General features: G+C 39.4%; 2 protein-coding genes across 2 annotated transcripts in view; both read left to right on the top strand.

Moving 5' to 3' along the window:
* LOC134742422 (rotatin-like) overlaps nt 1-21205 on the top strand; it is a 46857-nt gene that overhangs the window by 7525 nt on the left and 18127 nt on the right. The window contains exons 8-23 of the mRNA XM_063675564.1: nt 70-239; nt 1555-1762; nt 2354-2818; nt 2955-3099; nt 3520-3669; nt 4601-4725; nt 5035-5249; nt 6657-6793; nt 7176-7388; nt 7682-7931; nt 9004-9173; nt 9422-9691; nt 10236-10456; nt 11030-11174; nt 11638-11768; nt 20419-20527. Coding sequence (XP_063531634.1) covers nt 70-239; nt 1555-1762; nt 2354-2818; nt 2955-3099; nt 3520-3669; nt 4601-4725; nt 5035-5249; nt 6657-6793; nt 7176-7388; nt 7682-7931; nt 9004-9173; nt 9422-9691; nt 10236-10456; nt 11030-11174; nt 11638-11768; nt 20419-20527 — 3124 coding nt within the window. The remainder of the gene's footprint in view (nt 1-69; nt 240-1554; nt 1763-2353; nt 2819-2954; nt 3100-3519; nt 3670-4600; nt 4726-5034; nt 5250-6656; nt 6794-7175; nt 7389-7681; nt 7932-9003; nt 9174-9421; nt 9692-10235; nt 10457-11029; nt 11175-11637; nt 11769-20418; nt 20528-21205) is intronic.
* LOC134742384 (cytochrome P450 6a2-like) lies at nt 16197-18310 on the top strand. Its single transcript, XM_063675499.1, has 2 exons — nt 16197-17647; nt 17898-18310. Exons 1-2 carry the CDS (start codon nt 16342-16344, stop codon nt 18074-18076), a joined length of 1485 nt encoding a protein of 494 aa, XP_063531569.1. The 5' UTR covers nt 16197-16341; the 3' UTR covers nt 18077-18310.

A 21205-nucleotide genomic window follows, 5' to 3' on the forward strand; every position in this document is an offset into this window, starting at 1 on the left:
AATGTATGGCTGGGCCTTAGAGGTTAAATTTTTATTATTATTTAGCATATACTACGATTCCTTTTTCAGAAAACGTTAAACACGTGCCTCAGCCTAGTGGAGTCCCTTATTCAGCTTCTGCTAGAATGTGTAACGGAAAGTTTCTGGATCGCTGACCACACATCTAAAACGCACAGAGACATAGCGCATAAAAGTTGCATGGTCATGAGACTGCTTGGGGACCTGTTGACGAAATACAAGTGAGTTAAATAAAAAAATATGTGATGTTCTCAATCAAAAGGTACCACTTTGTCGCTTACCATAAAGACGAATGCCTGTATCTTTATACGACTGACCTGTCAGAGCGTCCATATGGCAAGTGACAACGTGGTACCTTTTGATTCAGAACGTCACATATTCTCGCCGATTTTTAATTGACGTTCTGAACTAAAAGTACTTAAAGAATGAATGTCTAGGACCTGTAGGCCTATGACGGTCGTGCTTTTGTCGCCAGCCATCGTGACCGTGACGTCCTAACAAATATCTAAGTGCGAGAGTGACTTGTGACTAGGTAGATGATAAAAGCGCAACCATTTTATCAGCCAAGAAAGCGTGTTATGGAAGGATTTATCTACGTGATAAAATAAATTTATCACGCTATCACGTAGAAAAGAACGACCATCATATCGGTTGTGTATGTCTATCATTATGTTCACGACTAAATACATTGATCTTGAACCTCAGACCTGTTACATCCGGTTTTTATCCACTTTTTCGGCTGTCAATAGGGGTAATTTTTTAGTACATTACTACAGAGGCCGGGAAGGAAGGAGTTGCCGGCCGAATAGAATATACCGAATAGATAGTTATGAGGCCGACAACCCGTTTTCACGTCGATGTATGTATAGTGCTTTTCTCAAACGTTTAATATAGGTATATAGTTTGTCAAAGGACTGTCTTATTTCAAACATAGACAGAGAGAATCATACTATCTTTGTCTTACACTAGTACTAACACCCAAAAGAAAAGGATGAGTATTTTTTTTTGTTCTTATTCACTGACAAGATTTGCTTGAGAAAACCATCACGTGTGATGCGGAAGAGTCCTGGATTTTCCCCAGGCTACCATACCCCCAAACAGTCCTACCGCTCTATTGGCCCTAGTGCCAAGTCAGGTTAAAAAAAAAACAACAAAAAGTTATTGTTTTTTTTTATAGGCTTATTGGCAGAATGTCATAAACGAACCAAAAAGCAAATATTACTTATAATTTTTTTTAATGGCTGAATGCCATGATGCTGTGCCACAATTATATGTGAAATAGAAATTAAAAAAAGCCACTTCCTGGCCTAGGCCTGCAACTTTGTATGAAATTTCATTACAGACCTCTCGTCTAGCCGCGCCTGAAACGGGATACTTCCCAGCCTAATATAAAGAACGTAATATCAATATTACATAGCATGTTTGAGAAAAATTACATTTTTGTACCCTCAGATTATTACATTGGAAACAGACAAAAATGATATACACTTTTTGCCTGAAATGTATTGCTTATATTTATATATATTTATGTTTCAGAAAATCATACACAAACTACTCAGAGCTGAGCCATCATCGAGTAGCGTGGTTCCGCCTAGTAAGGTGCGCAGAGAAGTTGTTGCGCTGGGCGCGGCGCTCGGCCCTCCCGCCTTCCTCGCTAATGGTCGCCTTGCAGGCGGCACAGCTCGACCCAGCGCTGGAGTTGTTCTATCCGAGTCTGAGCGAGGATGTTTGTGAGGTTTTACAAGTAAGTGAGCTACATAGAACATCTAGAGTTGAGGCATAGGTAGATAGCGCAAAGAATTCAAGCCCAATCATTTGTCATGTGATTTTTGTTTTAGATAGGTAGGTTTAACTAACTTTTCTGTTGCTTGGTTCCTTTTTAGGGTTCCGTACCCAAAGGGTAAAAACGAGACCCTATTACTAAGACTCCGCTGTTCGTCTGTCCGTCCGTCCGTCCGTCTGTCCGTCTGTCCGTCTGTCTGTCTGTCACCAGGCTGTATCTTGCGATCTGTGATAGCTAGACAGCTGAAATTTTCACAGATAAATATTGCCGCTATAACAACAAATACTAAAAACAGAATAAAATAGAGATTTAAGTGGGGCTCCCATACAACAAACGTGATTTTTGACCGAAGTTAAGCAACGTCGGGCGGGGTCAGTACTTGGATGGGTGACCGTTTTTATAGTTAATGGGCCGGAACCCTTCGTGTGTGAGTCCGACTCGCACTTGGCCGGTTTTTTCTACCAACTCCCTATAATTTCTTTGTCGTGTTAGGTCATTATTTCTTGGTTGGTTTCTTGTTAGGTCAAATTTCGCCCATTTTTTAACTTTCAGAATACGAAAATATCTACGAGCAACGAGTTCAAAACAAAATATCAAGAGTTGACCAGGCTTATAGAAGCCATGGACGCGGCAGTTAAATTTATGAAGAACAAAAACTCATGCCACAGCAGTAAGCAAGTTTTGATGATCATTAAAAAATCCTTACCGATCATAGAAATACACTCAAACGAGGGTTATTTGGACGAAGTAGCTGATATACTTTTGAGAAAGGCTAGATATATGGACTTGAGCAACGAAGATTGGACTAAAGCTCGAAGTATAGCGCTAAGTCTCATGGCGCATAATGTGAATTGGGTTGCTATAAAGTTTTACAGTCAAATGGCTGATATGGTGAAGTCTGTGTTGGTGGATGAAGATATAAATCAGATAGACAATGAGAAGAGCTTAACATTACTTGGTGATGTTAGTATCTTGACTGAGATATGTTGCCACGGGATGTCTTCCAACATAAAAGAGGTAAGTATTCTATTGATGTCTTTGTAGTGTTTTTTTCTTCTTTATCTATTTAGTAAAGAGTAATTGATTCTGGAAGAGGCCAAAGTATATATACCTTTGGCTCTTAACCCAATCAACTTATGTTTTTTTTTTTCAGATTGAAACAAGCGCTGTTGACATTATGCTGTACTTACTTCGCGGCCGTATGGTTTTGAGTGAGAGTTGTTGGTGGCGGCTTTTGGCAAGTCTATTACCCATACTACCACTGTTGCATGTCTATGCGGCACATGACACCGAAATTGGTACAATATTTTTATACTATGAAATGCTAAAATTAACTTTCTATTTCTAGCAGTTTTCTCAATTCAGTTTTAGTGAATTGGCAAATTTTATCGTAAATTCAATTATAAAATGACAGACATTAATTTAAGGAATATTTTTACATTGATTTCAGGTCTTTGCCAGCTTATACGCAAATTAAAATTATCAGTAAATGTTCTACGTTCTATTTAACCTTTTTAAACAAATTTAACCCTTATCCTAATTCGATGTAAGATAGGAAGAGTGTTTTAGACGTGCCCATTCCTCTTGTTATAATGGTATCCCATACGATTTGACGGTGCGGGGACTAATAATAACATTAATTAGAAAAAATGGCCACCTTGTGGCCTTTGTTTCCTTGCATAAGAACTTCAATAACTATATCAATTTCATTTTCCCAGGGCAGGCAATATGCAAGTCTCTAGAACCAGAAATATCCGAATGCATGGGCGTAAGCGCTTCAGAGAACACAATGGGTCTCGTGCGATTACTGTTCGTGCAGTGCGTGGCCGTGCGGATGGAGGCCGCGCACCAATTCTGCCGGCTGCTAGGTGCGTTATAAACCTTGTTTTGTAAGACTTAAGATTCAATATCTAAGTCGCTAGAACTGATAGCCGAGTGTAAGGGTGGGTCGGAAAATATGATGCGTACAGTGCCCCAACTCAAGTACCCACGTCGCCATACTACCTGTATAGAAAAGTGGATACTTATGTTAGGGCAGCGAATGTACGTGGCAGGTTGGTGGGTGCATAATACGACAGTAAATATTGTTGGGTAGAAGTTAAGGTTCAATTGATCCGCAAATATGATCACATTTCTTCCTTTCGCTCTCAGCTTGGCTGGCTTCCAATTCGACAACGTCGCAATATTCGCTTGCTTTCCACTCTCTTTTCTGTGCTTAACGATCCACACTCTCCTGAGTACCTCAAATCCTTATTTCAATACTACGGCATTTCTCGCGACCGCCAACTTCGCTCTTCTGGCAATATGTCTCTGTCCATCCCTTTTCACCGAACCGGGTTCATGTCGTATTCGTTCACTGTGCAGGTGGCGCGCCTTTGGAACGGACTTCCTTTTAACATAAAAAATGCGCCAAATAAGTTCGCGTTCAAAAAATCCTTACGTGCTTTCTATGCTAGCGGAAAGAAAGTTTCTTAGTGTATTTTTATTAGTTTCATAATGAGTCTCGTCGTTATTTATATATATATATTATATATAGTATATATGTATATTATATTTGTATATATGTGATTATATGTTATTTTTATTTTACTTTTGCTGTTGTATTTGTAGCACCGCCCACAATTTCTCTGCTTAGCCTTAAGGTTGACTGGTAGAGAATGCCTTATGGCATTAAGTCCGCCTTTTGTACTGTAAGGTTTTCTTTTGTGCAATAAAGATTAAATAAATAAATAAATAAATACATTGATAAGTAATATGATACAAAGATATTATGATACTAAATTAGTACATCAATTTCAGATGACCATAGATATTTACCTCCAAGAGAGTCCCTACGCAATGACGTATTACTAAACGCTTTGAGAAGAATTAAACCACAGAGTTTCAATGTTGATTATTCTAGCTCTCCGTCAAAGACTCACCAGGTAATTTTAATCAGTTTACTATTTAATTTTTGAGTACTTCTTAACCTTAGATCTTAATTTCTAATATTTGATAACACCAAATTTGTCAACGCCGTGACTAATGTCAATCATCTATGAAATGTGCCTTTTATGATGGTTATATTCGGTGCCAAATATATTTTACTGCAAGCCTAATGTAGCCGGTCTTTTAATTTAGAACATCATCTGAAATTAAACATAAAAAATGTGATCTAATGTTGGATAACATAAATTTTCCTTGCATTGTTACAATTAATCCGCTTTTCATATGTTACTTTTATCAAATTACAGACTGGCCTCTCACAAATACTCGACGTACTGAAACAAGACATAGTATTAGATGAAAACGGCAAAGAATACGTGACACGATCATCAGTACGGCCGTCTTTAGAGCCTTCACTTAGAAGAAGTTCTCTACAGCAATTATCAGTATTAATGCGACAGCAGGGCGCGCATGACGCGTTCCTTCGTTGCGATGGGATACAGCTCATTGTTGCTATACTTAGGTAAGTCACATGGCGACCCTGCCAGCATGTGAACTACCAGAACAGCTGGCTTTAGAGCCTCCACTTAGAAGAAGTTCTGTACAGCAATTAATTATCAGTATTAATGCGACAGCAGGGCGCGCATGACGCGTTCCTGCGTTGCGATGGGATACAGCTCATTGTTGCTATACTTAGGTAAGTCACATGGCGACCCTGCCAGCATGTGAACTACCAGAACAGCTGGCTTTAGAGCCTCCACTTAGAAGAAGTTCTGTACAGCAATTAATTATCAGTATTAATGCGACAGCAGGGCGCGCATGACGCGTTCCTGCGTTGCGATGGGGTACAGCTCATTGTTGCTATACTTAGGTAAGTCACATGGCGACTCTGCCAGCATGTGAACTATCAGAACAGCTGGCTTTAGAGCCTCCACTTAGAAGAAGTTCTGTACAGCAATTAATTATCAGTATTAATGCGACAGCAGGGCGCGCATGACGCGTTCCTGCGTTGCGATGGGATACAGCTCATTGTTGCTATACTTAGGTAAGTCACATGGCGACCCTGCCAGCATGTGAACTACCAGAACAGCTGGCTTTAGAGCCTCCACTTAGAAGAAGTTCTGTACAGCAATTAATTATCAGTATTAATGCGACAGCAGGGCGCGCATGACGCGTTCCTGCGTTGCGATGGGGTACAGCTCATTGTTGCTATACTTAGGTAAGTCACATGGCGACTCTGCCAGCATGTGAACTATCAGAACAGCTGGCTTTAGAGCCTCCACTTAGAAGAAGTTCTATACAGCAATTAATTATCAGTATTAATGCGACAGCAGGGCGCGCATGACGCGTTCCTGCGTTGCGATGGGATACAGCTCATTGTTGCTATACTTAGGTAAGTCACATGGCGACTCTGCCAGCATGTGAACTACCAGAACAGCTGGCTTTAGAGCCTCCACTTAGAAGAAGTTCTATACAGCAATTAATTATCAGTATTAATGCGACAGCAGGGCGCGCATGACGCGTTCCTGCGTTGCGATGGGATACAGCTCATTGTTGCTATACTTAGGTAAGTCACATGGCGACTCTGCCAGCATGTGAACTATCAGAACAGCTGGCTTTAGAGCCTTCACTTAGAAGAAGTTGTTTACAGCAATTACTTATCAGTATTAATGCGACAGCAGGGCGCGCAAGACGCGTTCCTGCGTTGCGATGGGATACAGCTCATTGTTGCTATACTTAGGTAAGTCACATGGTGACCCTGCCAGCATGTGAACTGCCAGTACGACCGGTTTCATAGCTTTCTCTTCGCTTCACTGTAAGTCACACTAAACGTTTGAAAACATCGCCATTGTTCCTGCCGCACCGTACATCCTTAAATTTTAATGAATCTGAAAGTATCTAATGCATTCATTGTGCCATATTTTTCCAGAATGTCTCTAATGGTGGACGACTATTTAGCCTTTCCTGAATGTGGTATAAGTTGCGTATCAATACTCAACAGTGTGTGTTTCGCTTGCCGGCATATTTTGGCTAAGATACACGATCTACCCTCACTTTTGATAAGAGGTAAGTTTTTTCTAATATGTACCGCTGGCAAGCAGCAGAATATAAAGAGTTTTTATTAATAGGTACTTAAATAAAGGAATATAAATAAATAAATAAAACCACGTGACTTAGTCCTGTGTCTAATCGTACTAATATTTATTATGTACTTATGGACCTTGTGGTATTATCACTTTAGCCGAACAAACGAGTTTAAATCCATACATTAATGAATGAGAAGATTGTTTGTTTTCATTCAATGGCAAGGTAAATTTCTTATAAAGATAAAACTACAATTCTATTTTATTTGTAATTGCCTTAGTAGTAACCATTGAGCGACACGTTTCCTTTTTTAATTTGAACAACGTTTGTTGACTACAAAGTATAAATTCTGTTATGCTTTCAGTAATATTGGTATTCCCTGCAAACGATTCGGCAGTGCTGATGTCAGCTCAAATACTAGCTTTAATAGCATGGTCAGGCTTCGCTCTTCAGGAGCTGGATGCCAATCGATGCCAAGTGCCAGCACTGCCTTTAAGTGTTGTTGACCGGACTATATTGCCGCTTAATGTGAATAGTTACTGGAGTATTAGTCCGAACGCTGAACATTCTATTGTAGGTAAGTTAAAGAAAATATGTTTTAATATTGAGAATTACGTAAAGTAACATATGACTTAAACGAGTGGTCAGCCGTAGCGTGTATTACTAAAATTAATGGAATTCTTTATTCTGTATACTAAAAACGTGCCGCGAATGTAGAACTGCTTGCGCTCTTTGGCACTGCCATTTAAATGTGAAATATAACTATTGTTGTATAGAAGGTTCAAATTCCTTTAACTATTGTTATAATTAAAGCCGTTTGATGTGGTGTGTAAATTACATAAGTTCGTTCCATTTATGTAATTTTTCCAGAATGGTTACTCTCCGACGAGGACTGGCGCGCCTCCGTCCGCATCCGCTGGTGGTGCGCCTGGGAGAGCCCCTCCCGCGTCCTCAAGGGCGCCCCTCCACCCCCCGCGCCTCTAGCCCTCCGCCCTACTGCGGATGATCTCACGCTGTTACAAACGGGGTCGCCGGTGCATGAAGCCACTAAAGCGCTGTTAGCGCTGGAAAATGCTACGTCGCATAAGCAGGTCAATGAAGCGCTAAATATTCTAGAAAGGTAAGCTACAGGTACAGTACAATAATATGTGTATGGTACTGGTTTACGTTCAATATTTAATGTCATAAAATTGAATTCTAAGCTGAGAGCACCTCAATATGTATCCGCTGGTTGTGCTCTTGTATCTTTTAATAATTGTCTTTGGTATAGCTCAATGCTATTTGTTTATTTGGCTATTTGGGTTGGTCGTTTTTGTTTTGGTTTTCTAGCCGTTTAACTAGCTTAAAATATTATACAACTAGCCTCAGCCCGCGACTAAGTCTGCGTAGAAGGCGTTAATATACTTAAACCTAAATTGTTTTAGTAGTTCAAGTATTGAAAATAAATATAAATAACTAAATGTATAAATGTGACTTTCCGGTTGTCCTACCTACCTAGGTAGGTATGGCTCATGTTTTTCTTTGATCTTCTTTTTATCTCTGCTGTTAGTATGTATGTTAACATTATGTACTTAATAATGAACCTCCAGGTCTGTTTCTTAAGTATGTTTAGTACATTTGTATTTCAAATCCATTTGTATATGTGACTGTTTGTGTTCTAAATAAACTAAAAAAAAATAATGGCATAAACATAGCCTTTCGCGTCCATCCCTGCTGCCTCCTACCTTTCCGCCTCATTTCCTCCGCCTCATCCCCTTCCGCTTAGTATTCCCGTTCTTTCAATCCTCATTGCATCCCTTTAGGTACAAAGTTCCTGGACAATAAGAAGTCCCTTTATGTCTCATCTGCCGTTTTGCGTTTGGAGGATTTAACCAAATGGAGACGCCTTGTCTGTAATTTTCTGTACAAAAAAGTCTGCCGATTTTTGCGGGGGAGGGGCACGTCAAATGTATACGTAACGTAAAAATAGCCATTTCAGATATACGTACTGACGTATATCTGAAATGGCTATGGACTGCCATACAATCTGTATGACCATTGGTTATAGAGTTTCGACAGAGGGGAACGACTGTTAATGGCTACTCCGTTTGGTTATATCCTCCAAGGTTTTGCGTGATTGCGGAACAAACATCCAGCATTTATAATATTAGTAGGATTCAACATCAGTAAACATCCCTATACTTGTCCTACAGCTATACCTACTTGGCAAAGTGGTCCCCAGAATGCGCAGACTTCGGCGCCTTGCCGTGGCAGCACATGCGTCGATTTCTATGCGCGCCGCCCGCCTCACCCCGCGATACGGCACTTTTGATCGCTTTACTGCACTTTATAGTTGCGTACATGGACAACTTGCCTAGCGAAGGTATGTTATGTGGTGAAGTAAGCTTGAATTCATTAACCGACTTCAAAAATGATTCTCAGTTCGTCGAATTCTTTTTTCGATTGAATTCGGCGCCTTTATAGTCACTTGCCTGTTTGCTTGCTTGGAGAAATCTATACTCCATTTACCCTAAGAACACTCAAGGCAAACTTTAGTTTTGCCCCCATATCAATATAAAAAGCAATCAGTAGATTTGTTTCTAGCTAAAAAAACTGTTGATTTTCTTTTAGCCGGCGCCCATTCTTGGATAAAATCTTGTTTCCTGGGCAAAGATACATCTATAATAGCCCTGCTTAGCCGCGACAGACTATTCCCTCAACAGACTGCGCAAGACAACATAGAAATCACGCAGTTGCACATACACATTATCAAGGTGCTGCTCAGATGTATCATACTACTGGAATCATATGATGACTTTGACAGCAGCAGATTGGAAAGTCTTGTGAAGATACTGCTTGCGTGTTTGGAAAAAGTCGACTTGAGGAATTTTCATATGCTGGGTAAGTGTAAATTATGTAGTTTGCAATTTTAATTGCTTTTTGATGCTTCTAAACCTAGTGGAACCCTGTCTCCCTGGGTAGATTTTAAATTCAACTTAAAATTTGAACATTCAGATTTTTATGAGTGGGTTCTGAAAGTTTAATTTTCTTTATATCAAGGTATGTCTCAAGTGTAGTCAGCTGCAGAGAAAAGGCACCCCCCCTGCATACAAAGTTCTGTAAATTAGTATGGACGTGGGGAACCTTTTCTCTGCAGCTGACTGTACACTTGAGACATACCTTGATATAAAGAAAATTAAACTTTCAGAACCCACTCATAAAAATCTGAATGTTCAAATTTTAAGTTGAATTTAAAATCTACCCAGGGAGACAGGGTTCCACTAGGTTTAGAAGCATCAAAAAGCAATTAAAATTGCAAACTACATAATTTACAACAACTGTACAACTTTTTGTTTTCGTTTATTAAGTCGCAGTTTAGTAAGTTTAGTATTTTTCTGGTCGGTTATTATTTCAGGCAACGTTTTGAAACGAGTGTAATTTCCAGGGTACCTAAACGAGTTGATGCGCTGCATACGATACGCCCTGTACTCCCGCTACTGCAAGCTATCAGAAAACACTCGAGATTCTTGCCTTGCGCTAGTGACTCGCACACTGAGCGGGTGCTGTGCGGGCAGCGGCCGTAAGGGACAGGCGTGCCGACTCGACGCCGTACTGTCTCTACAGGCCATGTTGAGGCAGATCCACGAGGAGGGCATACCACAGCAGGTGAGCTATCAACTCCCGATACATATCAGACACGTGACGGTTGCCTTGCTAGTGACTCGCACACTGAGCGGGTGCTGTGCGGGCAGCGGCCGTAAGGGACAGGAGTGCCGACTCGACGCCGTGCTGTCTCTACAGGCCATGTTGAGGCAGATCCACGAGGAGGGCATACCACCGCAGGTGAGCTATCAACTCCCGATACATATCAGACACGTGACGCTTGCCTCTCGCCAGTGACTCGCACACTGAGCGGGTGCTGTGCGGGCAGCGGCCGTAAGAGACAGGAGTGCCGATTCGACGTCGTGCTGTCTCTACAGGCCATGTTGAGGCAGATCCACGAGGAGGGCATACCACCGTAGGTGAGCTATCAACTCCCGAATCTCCCGATACATATCAGACACGTGACGGTTGCCTCTCGCTAGTGACTCGCACACTGAGCGGGTGCTGTGCGGGCAGCGGCCGTAAGGGACAGGGGTGCCGACTCGACGCCGTGCTGTCGCTTCTTGAGCAAGAAGAAATTCCGAATTGTGTCCTAATTTGAAGCTACCTTCCTTATATACCAAACTTTTATCGTAGCGTTGGAGCGAGGCGTGGTCGGGGGACGCTGTGCGCTGCGTAGTGGCGTGCGCGGGGAGCGCACACGCATCGTTGCGAGCCGCAGCGTTACGCGTTATAGCGCAGTTGGCGCGCTACAGCCAACTCTCACCGCAGTTAATTCAAGGTATGGAACTACTGATTGGACAATATTTGATTAGTTATACTTTATCGACTGAAGCGCCTCGTGAGATGTTTCCAAGCAGTCAACCTCTGAGCACCGCAATCAAGTTTAAATTCATAGCTTATCTTACTGTGGTAGGCTCTGGCGTCAACGTAGAATCAAACGAATATTTTTTCACAAGATGCCTGCATTATTATTGAAAACGGTATGTTACGTAAATGCAATTTTCTTACTTTATTCAATGCAAGTGGTGTTTACCTTTAAGTAATTGTTACGCTTAGCGATAATAATCAAAACGTTTGTAGTTATATTTAACAAAGTATAAACAATTGTTGATGAACCAATAAATATAAAATAAAAAAATATTTAGACGCAGCTTAGTTGGTAGGCGCGACATGTTTCTGTCGTAGTTAAATTAAGTCTCATGTCCAACTAAATCCAATAATACTCTTGTGTTTACGTAAAGCAATCCCATCGGAGTCCATGGCACAATACGCCGTGAGCATCATCTCGAACGAGCGCGAAGCGAATGCTGTGCGAACTGCGGCCGCTTCCCTGCTGACCGTCGTGGCCTCCCGACCGTCACACTATACCGATGTAAGTAAAACAGTAAATAGAAGATTATACAACAGGGGCACAAAGCGGCTTATTTTATTAATTTGTCATTTATTTACTTAGTTATATACTCTGCTTTTCACTTCGGTAATATGCGGAAAAACAAGATTACATTTTATAACTAATACTAAATTGTAAAACTTAAATAACCCATTGTTGTAGCCGGTTGCTGTTCTGCTGTGCTTTGTTGTGATATTTTATTGCACTTTTATTTTCCATTTACACTACCTAATATACTTTACACTTTGATTTACACATTCATATTTTATATTATAACCGGATACTTGCCCATCACCGCGCGGAATGAATAACAATGCGACATTAATTCATCTAGCAGTATATAATGTAACTATTTTACGATTTTACCACAAACTTTCCGTCATTTCGTGTCTTACCCGTACGTTTAGTTTTAATAGTTTCACATAGATTAATTATAAAACCTGACTAGACAACGTCACGATGTAGCCAGCGATTTCATAATCTGCCTTCAATTTATTAAATACTTAGCCCGATAGTGGCAATTTCTCTCAGACTTTTTCTTCTTCTTTGTAGTTCGTCGATCCCTTATTACTGAGTCGCCACCTGATTTTGCAGGCCTGATGATATTTTTCCATTGGTCTCATTCTGTCGTTGCCCTCACCGCGACATTCTACGTCAATACCTATAATAATAGTGTATTGTGTTCAGGTACTATGCCGTGCCCACAAGTGCATAGTTTTATGTAATGGCCTAATATACGCTTTATTTTAGCAGAACATATACGTATTTCCACACCAGTAGTTGTCTTATTAACGCCCCACGTCACTTTATAACTCAAATACCTGTTTATGCCACAAATATGTACCTAATCCTTTGACTGAGCGCAGCTACAGCCCAATGTCAACCTTGTGCATTTCAACGATTATCAAAAGCTAAAAAAAGTCTATGGCGCGTGGTATATCTTTACCAGGATTGAAACCCTCATCGCAGGTGAGGTCACTGCACCGAGCAGGCGAAAGTGCCCGTAAAATAAATAAAGAACGGAACCAATGGTTTATTGATTCTTAATTCCCTTAATTCGTCCATTGGTGCCGTTCATGTATTGATTGTGGTTCAATTATACGGGATATGTTCCGTGTTTCCATAATAGGGGTTGTACCGTCTGTATTGTACCTTGTACCATCGTCCTCACTGCTAACTAACAATTCGTAACGTTATAAAGATTACCATACGTCGATAAAGAGTGTTGCTGTTTGTTCATGTTTTAAGGATTTAAAACTAAATCATTTAAACTGAAATAGATTTTATATATGCCACGAGGCCACCTGGCGAGGTGGCCTAGGGCTTCATGGCGGTAGCCCGGCTAACTAAAGACGCCGAGCTCCGGTTCGAAATACGAATCCGGCATTCACCACTGGAGGGCGTCTTCACTTTTTCTTTAATATATGACATCTATTTCAGTTTATCTATATATATAAACGTAAAAGTCCTGACTACTCACTTAAATCAACGCCCAGCCCAAACCGTTTTAACCTCCGAAAGTACTGGGGCTAAAATTTTGAAAAAAATACACAAAATAGTTCTTTACCTATAGATCACAGGAAAGCCTATTAGAAATCTGTAGTCTAGCGTTAGTCGGACTTAATTACTTAGTATTTGATCCGGCCCCTACGGGGTTTTTAAAGACATTTCACTTACATTTCACATAAGAAATACATTGTTTAAATTGTGTAATGTACGGAACCCTTAGAACGCGAGTCCGACTCGCACTTGGCCGGGTTTTTTTTTAGTATAGGAGTTTGTATAAATGCATATTATTAGAATACAAGAAAAGTAATTTAAGCGTTTTTAAATATTTATTGAAAGGTTGAAAGTTTGAATCCATTACAAATGCTTTGAAACTTCTTAGAAAGGCATTGTATAATATTACAAAAAAAAGTTATTTCAACGTTCTTAATAATTCAACCCCTAAGGGGGTTAAAAAGTTTTCGTTTAAGCTAGGAACATGAAACTTGGTAAAAGGGCATTATATTAAAATAGACGAAAACTGATTGCACCGTGTTTGAAAAGTTTGTATGAATAAAGTTAGCATCGGGAGCGAACATTTTTAGGGTTCCGTACCTCAAAAGGAAAAAACGGAACCCTTATAGGATCACTCGTGCGACTGTCTGTCTGTCCGTCTGTCACAGCCTATTTTCTCCGAAACTACAGGACCTATTAAGTTGAAATTTGGTATACATATTTAAGTTTGTGACCCAAAGACGGTCATGTAACGTAAACAAATGAATTTTAAACATGGGGGCCACTTTTGGGGGGTAAATGAGAAAATTAAAGAATAAAGTTTTTCAAACTATAATGTGTTACATATTAAATGAAAGAGCTCATTGTGAGAATCTCAAATATATTTTTTTTATAATTTTATGATAAACAGTTTAGAAGTTATTCAAGAAAATAGGCAAAAATGACCAGTCCCCCCCCTTTATCTCCGAAAGTACTGGGTCTAAAATTTTAAAAAAATACACAAAATAGATCTTTACCTATAGATTACAGGAAAACCTATTAGAAATGTGCAGTCAAGCGTGAGTCGGATTTAATTACTTAGTTTTTGATCCGGCCCCTACGGGTTTTTTAAAGACATTTCACTCACGTTTCACATAAAAAATACATTGTTTAAATTATGTCATGTACGGAACCCTTGGAACGCGAGTCCGACTCGCACTTGGCCGGTTTTTTTAAAATAGTGGACTTGAAAATCTAAGTTTTGAGAGAGATTGTATCGAGATCAATTTTTTTCAGTTAGGGGCTTGAAACTTCGTACTTTGTGAAAGACAAATTTCATGCGTTGTATAATTATTAACAAATGATTAACCGCCCCACTGATATTTTTTGCTGCATAATGTTTAATGCTCATGTAAAATATATAACCATCAACATACAAATCCACGCGTACGAAGTCGCGGGCAACAGCTAGTAATTTATATATCTATAAATTTAAAAGTGGAAAAATTACTGCCTTTGGTTAGACCGTGATCCAGAGGTCTTGAGTTCACTGTTAAATTTATTCTAAGCTTAATAGCATAGCATCGTTCGCAGACGTTTCTGCTTGTTAAAAATTAATTTATATGTGTATAGCTTAGTAGTGTGACTATTTCACAAATCGAAACATTTGATAAAAAATATTTCATTTCACTAGACTTATACATATTGACCGGGATATGGACCGTGATTATCTTTTGTATTGTTTATCAGTCTAGTGAAACTAACCATGAATCATTCAAAACTCTTGATAATTTGATTTGTTCCCAAAGTTGTGTAAACCATTTAACCTTTGGTATGCTTAGGAGCTATTGTATACAATACTTTTTCTACGAGACAAAAACTAAAAAAAATTTTTTTTTAAGACAGTTTTTTCTCGATTTTGGCCACCGTAGCCTATGGAGACTAACAAACAACGCTAAGCGGTTTTCGTAGGGTATGGATTTTGCTATATGAAAGGTGTCACATGCGCGTTTCTGACTTATGAAGCAATTGTTTCTACAACATAAAATAAAATGTTTTTGTTGGCCAACCAATCACTAAGCAGATGCGACGCAGCAGCGTGTTTAAGTAGGCTAATTTGCATTGAATTTGAGTTAGGTATTTGACACACGGATGAACAATACAGCTAACAATTCTAAAGTACCCACTTCAGGGTATAATTATACAGTTAAAGATAAGGTATGTGTTTAAGGTACTCGAAATTCAGGTAGGTGTAGGTTCTTCCCTCAATTTCTTTAAATCAATAAATTTTGCGTTGTACCTATGACTTTCGCAGTTTCATAGAATGGGTACGAAGTAATTTATGTTCACGTGCTGTGAAACTACACAAAGTTTATCGCCTTGAAGCATAATAACTCCGGATGCGGTTTAAAAATATAAAACCAAAAAACTAGTCTACGTCAGTAATTATTATTGCAATCACGTATCCGATAAATATTTTTGGCAAGATTTCGTCGTTGAGAATGGCAATCGTACAAATTAAGCGAGGACCGGCAAGGCAAGCGTAATGCATACTTAATGTGATGTGATTATTGGAGCTATTTATTCCAGAACACAATGGTCAGAGTAGCGCACTAGTTAAGGTGTAGTATATGCAAGTCACGGGCGCGGTACGTCAACATTCGCGGCCTTGAGCGGGCTCGCCGGCAACAAAGTATTAAAACTAGACACAGTAATCTATCTATATCCGAACATTTAGGAATTCTTTTGCAACGTTGAAAACCGCCTCGCCTCTAGTAATCCAGACTAGCTATGCTTGTAGCATTTATCGCCACTAGATTATTGCTTGCGTTCCGCGCGAATTTTGTTGTTTGAAGATGTACTACTCGGTATATAAATGTACCCACTCTACGCGCGCTCGCGCTCCGTAGGGCTTATCTAGTCGTGGCCATTCCACGCTTCGCTCACTCGAGCACCGAATGGCGCCCGCAGGCCACGCCGTCTCGCCCAGCATTTGTTTACTCACGCTCGAAACGCCGGCATGTTATTATCTGCATTTTTTCAAACAATAACTTGAATCAGATAAAATCAGTGCACAATGTGGCTCAGTGTTGTTCTTTTAGTGGTTTTGTTATCGCTTATTGTTCTGCTTGCGGTTTTTCACTACACTACAAGTGGAAGAAAATACTGGCATCAAAGGAAAGTACTTTACCGCGAACCGTGTCCTATTTTCGGGAACTTCGGCGCTGCTCTGACATCCCGGCGCAGCTATGCAAAGATGTTAGAATATTTCTATGAGAAGTACAATAACGAAAAGTATGTCGGTATTTTCCTAGCCCGCCGACCGACCCTGTTAGTGCTGGATATGGATATAGCGAAGACTATATTTTCAACAGATTTTTCTAGCTTTAGTGACCGAGCAGCATCGTCAACGGACACCAGGCGAGAGCCTCTATTAAGAAATGTGTCAAATATGAGAGGTGCAGAGTGGAAGGCGATGCGGCAAATTATTAGTCCAACGTTCTCTTCAGCAAAAATGAAAGGGATGTTCCCGCTTATATCAGAGTGCGCCCACAACCTCAGGAATATTTTGCTTCATTCACTCGGAGAGGTCGAGGTCCCTGAAGTGATGTGTCGCTACACGACCGACGTCATAGGAAGTTGCGCATTCGGTGTCGACCCCGGATCGCTGAAAAATCCTGAGTCTCCCTTCCTTAAAATGTCAAAGAAAATGTTTAAAGTAGACCGTGCCACCATTTTGAAACGCTACTGTCGGACGTTTTTCCCCAGATTGTTCAAACTGCTAAATTTGAGGAGTTACCCTCCAGACGTTGAAGCCTTTTTCACGTCCACTATAAGCCAGGTGCTCCAAGAGAGACGCTCTGGCGTTCAAAGAAATGATTTTCTACAATTGATGCTGAATGTTCAGGAGACTGAAAAAGAGTTTGAAATGACGGATGCTTTAATTACATCTAATTCGTTTATATTCATGTTGGCGGGGCTGGAGGCTTCTGCAACGACATTATCGTTTTGTTTGTATCAGTTGGCTAAAGGCAAAGAGCTACAGGATCGGGTCAGGAATGAGATAAAGGAATGTATGGAAAAGCACGGCGGTTTGAATTTTGAGGCCGTAAGCGCTATGAAGTTTACTACTCAAGCGGTTACTGAGACGCTGCGCCTCCATCCGCCGACGCCGTTGGTCACTCGTCTCTGCACCTCACCTTGTGTGCTCTCTGGCACTGACTTGAAATTTGAGCTCAGAAACTCAGTGCTGATCCCTATCCAGTGCTTGCAACGTGATGCCCACTATTTTCCGGATCCCGAAAAGTTTGACCCAGAACGTTTTAACGATCCTAATCCACCTGCCATTTATGCTTTTGGAGGCGGTCCGAGAAGTTGCCCAGGTAAGCATCATTGTTTCAATAACGTCGCTGTCGTGCTGTGAGAATACATTTTTTATACAAACATCCTTTGTTCATGCAGATATATTTTATACAGTAATCTTTCATTATCATAATTGTTTTAAAATTGACCATAAACACTGCGTCTCGATACTCTCGATATCTTAATAGGTAATCAATCTTAGAGTTGGACTTTGAACTATTTTGATTAATATCTGCTTTATTTATTATGTACTGTAAACACGTATTGCAGGGGGTCGTTTCGCGTACCTGACGATGGTGGCGGGGCTCGCGGCCATGCTGGGCAAGATGGAGGTGGCGCCGAGCGCGCGAACTACTCCACGTATTGAATACGACCCCAGGAGTGTCATGCTGAAAAACAAGGGCGGCATATATCTTGAATTCAAGGCTTTAGAAATAAATACCGCCTAATATTAAGTCTGATAGTTTAGGTATTGTTACTGAGTAGTAATTGTAAGTGATAACTTTACTTAAGTAGGTAATATTTCTCTATAATGTGTGAAATGCGTACTAAAGGTAATGAGGTGGGTTTTACCCGCGAGTAAAACCAGATATTTAGTAACGATCAATCATTCATTGCTCTCCCACACAATATTGTAGGAAAGAGCATCGCCTTGAATCTCGTTTCCGAGTGAAATGCTAATGTATTTATTTGTATAACTTACCTATATTAATACGATGAGAGGGACTAGTTAGAAAATGCAAATATTGTCATAGTTTGTAGTTAAGAATGGTATGATGTACCTGTTTATTAATTATGTACTTAAGTTATTACATAGAGTAACTTATACTAGAGCGGTACTGTCATAGTAAATTTTGTAACCCCAGTAAATTCACTGCCATCTGTCGACACACTTTAAAACTAAAAATGAAGATTTATAAAAATACGATAAAATGTATTTAAATATTGATAAATGATTTTTTTTATTTGCATTAATTATTTTTATGATTTTGACCCATGTTCTTTCACTGATATGCGTTAAAATTGTTAAATAACAAACGAAACCGTCAACGCCATCTATACGACAGTAGGCCAAAGCTAGTAGCGCCCTCTGAACGAGAATCAAATTTTCTTGATTTTCGAGGCACGTTTTTTCCTTAGACTGTATCCATCTATTACGGAGTTATATCTATCTTTGGTTATTATATGTTATTACTTGCTTACATATATTGTTTATATTTAAATATAAATGGATTATATTATAAATGTAATTCTATGTAAGTATATTATGTCAATGTCACCACCCGGTGTCAAAAAATATTTCGATTTATAAAACTATAACCTACTAACCAACCTAACTATAACTATTGATGTGATGTACTTACTAATACATCAAGTGTCAAGCATTTCCGAAAAAAAATCCGTTGCTTAATCTGAAAAGTAAATATGTTACCGAGAACGATTTACTTATTTACGATTGACCTTACCCTGTAGTTATATCCACATGTAACTAGGACAAAGGAAATCTGGTGACAAAGGAAATATGCATTTCAATATTTTTATACTCTGTCTTCATGTGCTGAAAGTGCAAGAAGTCTGTTAGAAGAGAATATTCAAGTAAAATACCACATAGTTTAATAGTGCTTTATCGCGCAACACCATTCCTACTTATATGACTACCTATTAATGTACGTTTTATTATTATGTAGTCACACTGGCTTACTAAAAAAATGTTGTTTCTCTGTTGAGTTACGTTAATCGTGCCGATCGTGCGTCGATTGTTGTTGGTCAGTTCCTAATTAAATTAAATAGTGGTTACAACAGGGATCGTTCCCGGTATTACTAAAAATCGAAATATCACGTACCATTCGCAATATTTCTTTGATATTCTAGAATGGTATTTAGATAAGGACAATGAGTAATCAGTTTACCTAAATGAAATGCAAAAATACGCATTAACAACCGAGATACCGAAGTTGATTACCGTTTAATTTGTAGTTTGTGTACTACACCTTACCCACACACGTGCATCGCTTACTATATAACGCTTTTTTTCTTATTTTTATTAACTTCATTTTTTTATGTCACGTTTACTTGTTAGATTTTTCGTAATAATTTTCTTTATTCCAATGTCCGAGGAATATTCGTACGCACTTTTTTATACATATTTTCAATTCTTTTTTTTACTGTCTATTTACTTAGACGAACGCGAAGTCGAACTTAAGTATCACCTTATTTCTACCACTAATTTCCGCTAAATCGCTATAAGTTCCCTATAACTTGTTCATAGTCCGGTAGGTTTTATTCTTTTGATCATTTTATGCACTTTACAAAACTGACCAGTCTGCAGTAGGTACCTATTAGTATATTTTCCACTGTTAATATTATTTACATAAAATTTAATGTCCTCGTAAATATTGTTGTTTTTATCCCTTATTTTTTTGTTGTTCGTCCTCAGTGGCGTAGCCAGGCGTGGGCGAAGTGTGCACCCTTAGGGCGTGAGGCCGTGGGCGAGGCCCCTTCGGGCACAGTGAAAACCGCCAGTGCAGCGCAAGGCCGCACTGGCAGGATCGTCATGTGAGGTGGGGCGTTAAAGGATAACTATTTCGGCTGGAGTATAGGTTTATTGTCTCTTAAATGCATGCCGTTATATAGTAAGCTATGTACGTGTGTGGGTAAGGTGTAGTACACACATTACAAATTTGTATGAAAAGTATACCGGTATTCGATCCCTGGTTTATAATTGTGCATAATAATATTCATAATAATAGTACAGTTAGAAATGTCAAAACAAAAAGCGTTTACATTTCAGGTATTGGAGAGTGAAATCTTACAACGGCTTCAAGAATACAACTTTTTGGAAACTTGTATTGAAACATTCGTAGAGTATTGCAATGAAACAAAATACCAGAACCTAATAGGTAAGTGACGCAACCAATTTCCAATTGTGGTGGATTTTACAAGTGTGAATTTAGGTTTATGCGTATTTATCAAAACAACAACTGTATTAAATACACACTTAAATATGAGATTAGATATGATATGACCGATATATATACTGCAATACTGAGATTGAAATGGGATGAGAAAGCAAGCATATGTTTCGATTCATGCTAAACACATGATAAACACGTTTTTCGGGTTCCGTACCCAAAGGGTAAAAACGGGACCCTATTACTTAGACTCCTCTGTCCGTCTGTCTGTCTGTCCGTCTGTCTGTCACCAGGCTGTATCTCATCAACCGTGATAGTTACAGTTGAAATTTTCACAGATGATGTATTTCTGTTGCCGCTATAACAACAAATACTAAAAAGTACGGAACCCTCGGTGGGCGAGTCCGACTCGCACTTATCCGGTTTTATTATTAGGTATTATTGACTAGTTCCTAAGGGACAACATGCATTTTAAGTTTTATAGACAGTAGGGAAAAACTTAAAATGTGCTAGATGACAATTTAGGATACACGACACACATTTTGCGCAGGCCTACACTTCAAAATTACCTTACAATTCAAAATATAATTAATGAACAGTATCATCTGCTAAATATTTAAACAATGCATTTTGATGAATAATTTACAACAGGATATTTCTTGATCA

Source organism: Cydia strobilella, chromosome 6 (assembly GCF_947568885.1).
Source record: "Cydia strobilella chromosome 6, ilCydStro3.1, whole genome shotgun sequence".
NCBI classification, from domain to species: Eukaryota; Metazoa; Arthropoda; class Insecta; order Lepidoptera; family Tortricidae; genus Cydia; species Cydia strobilella.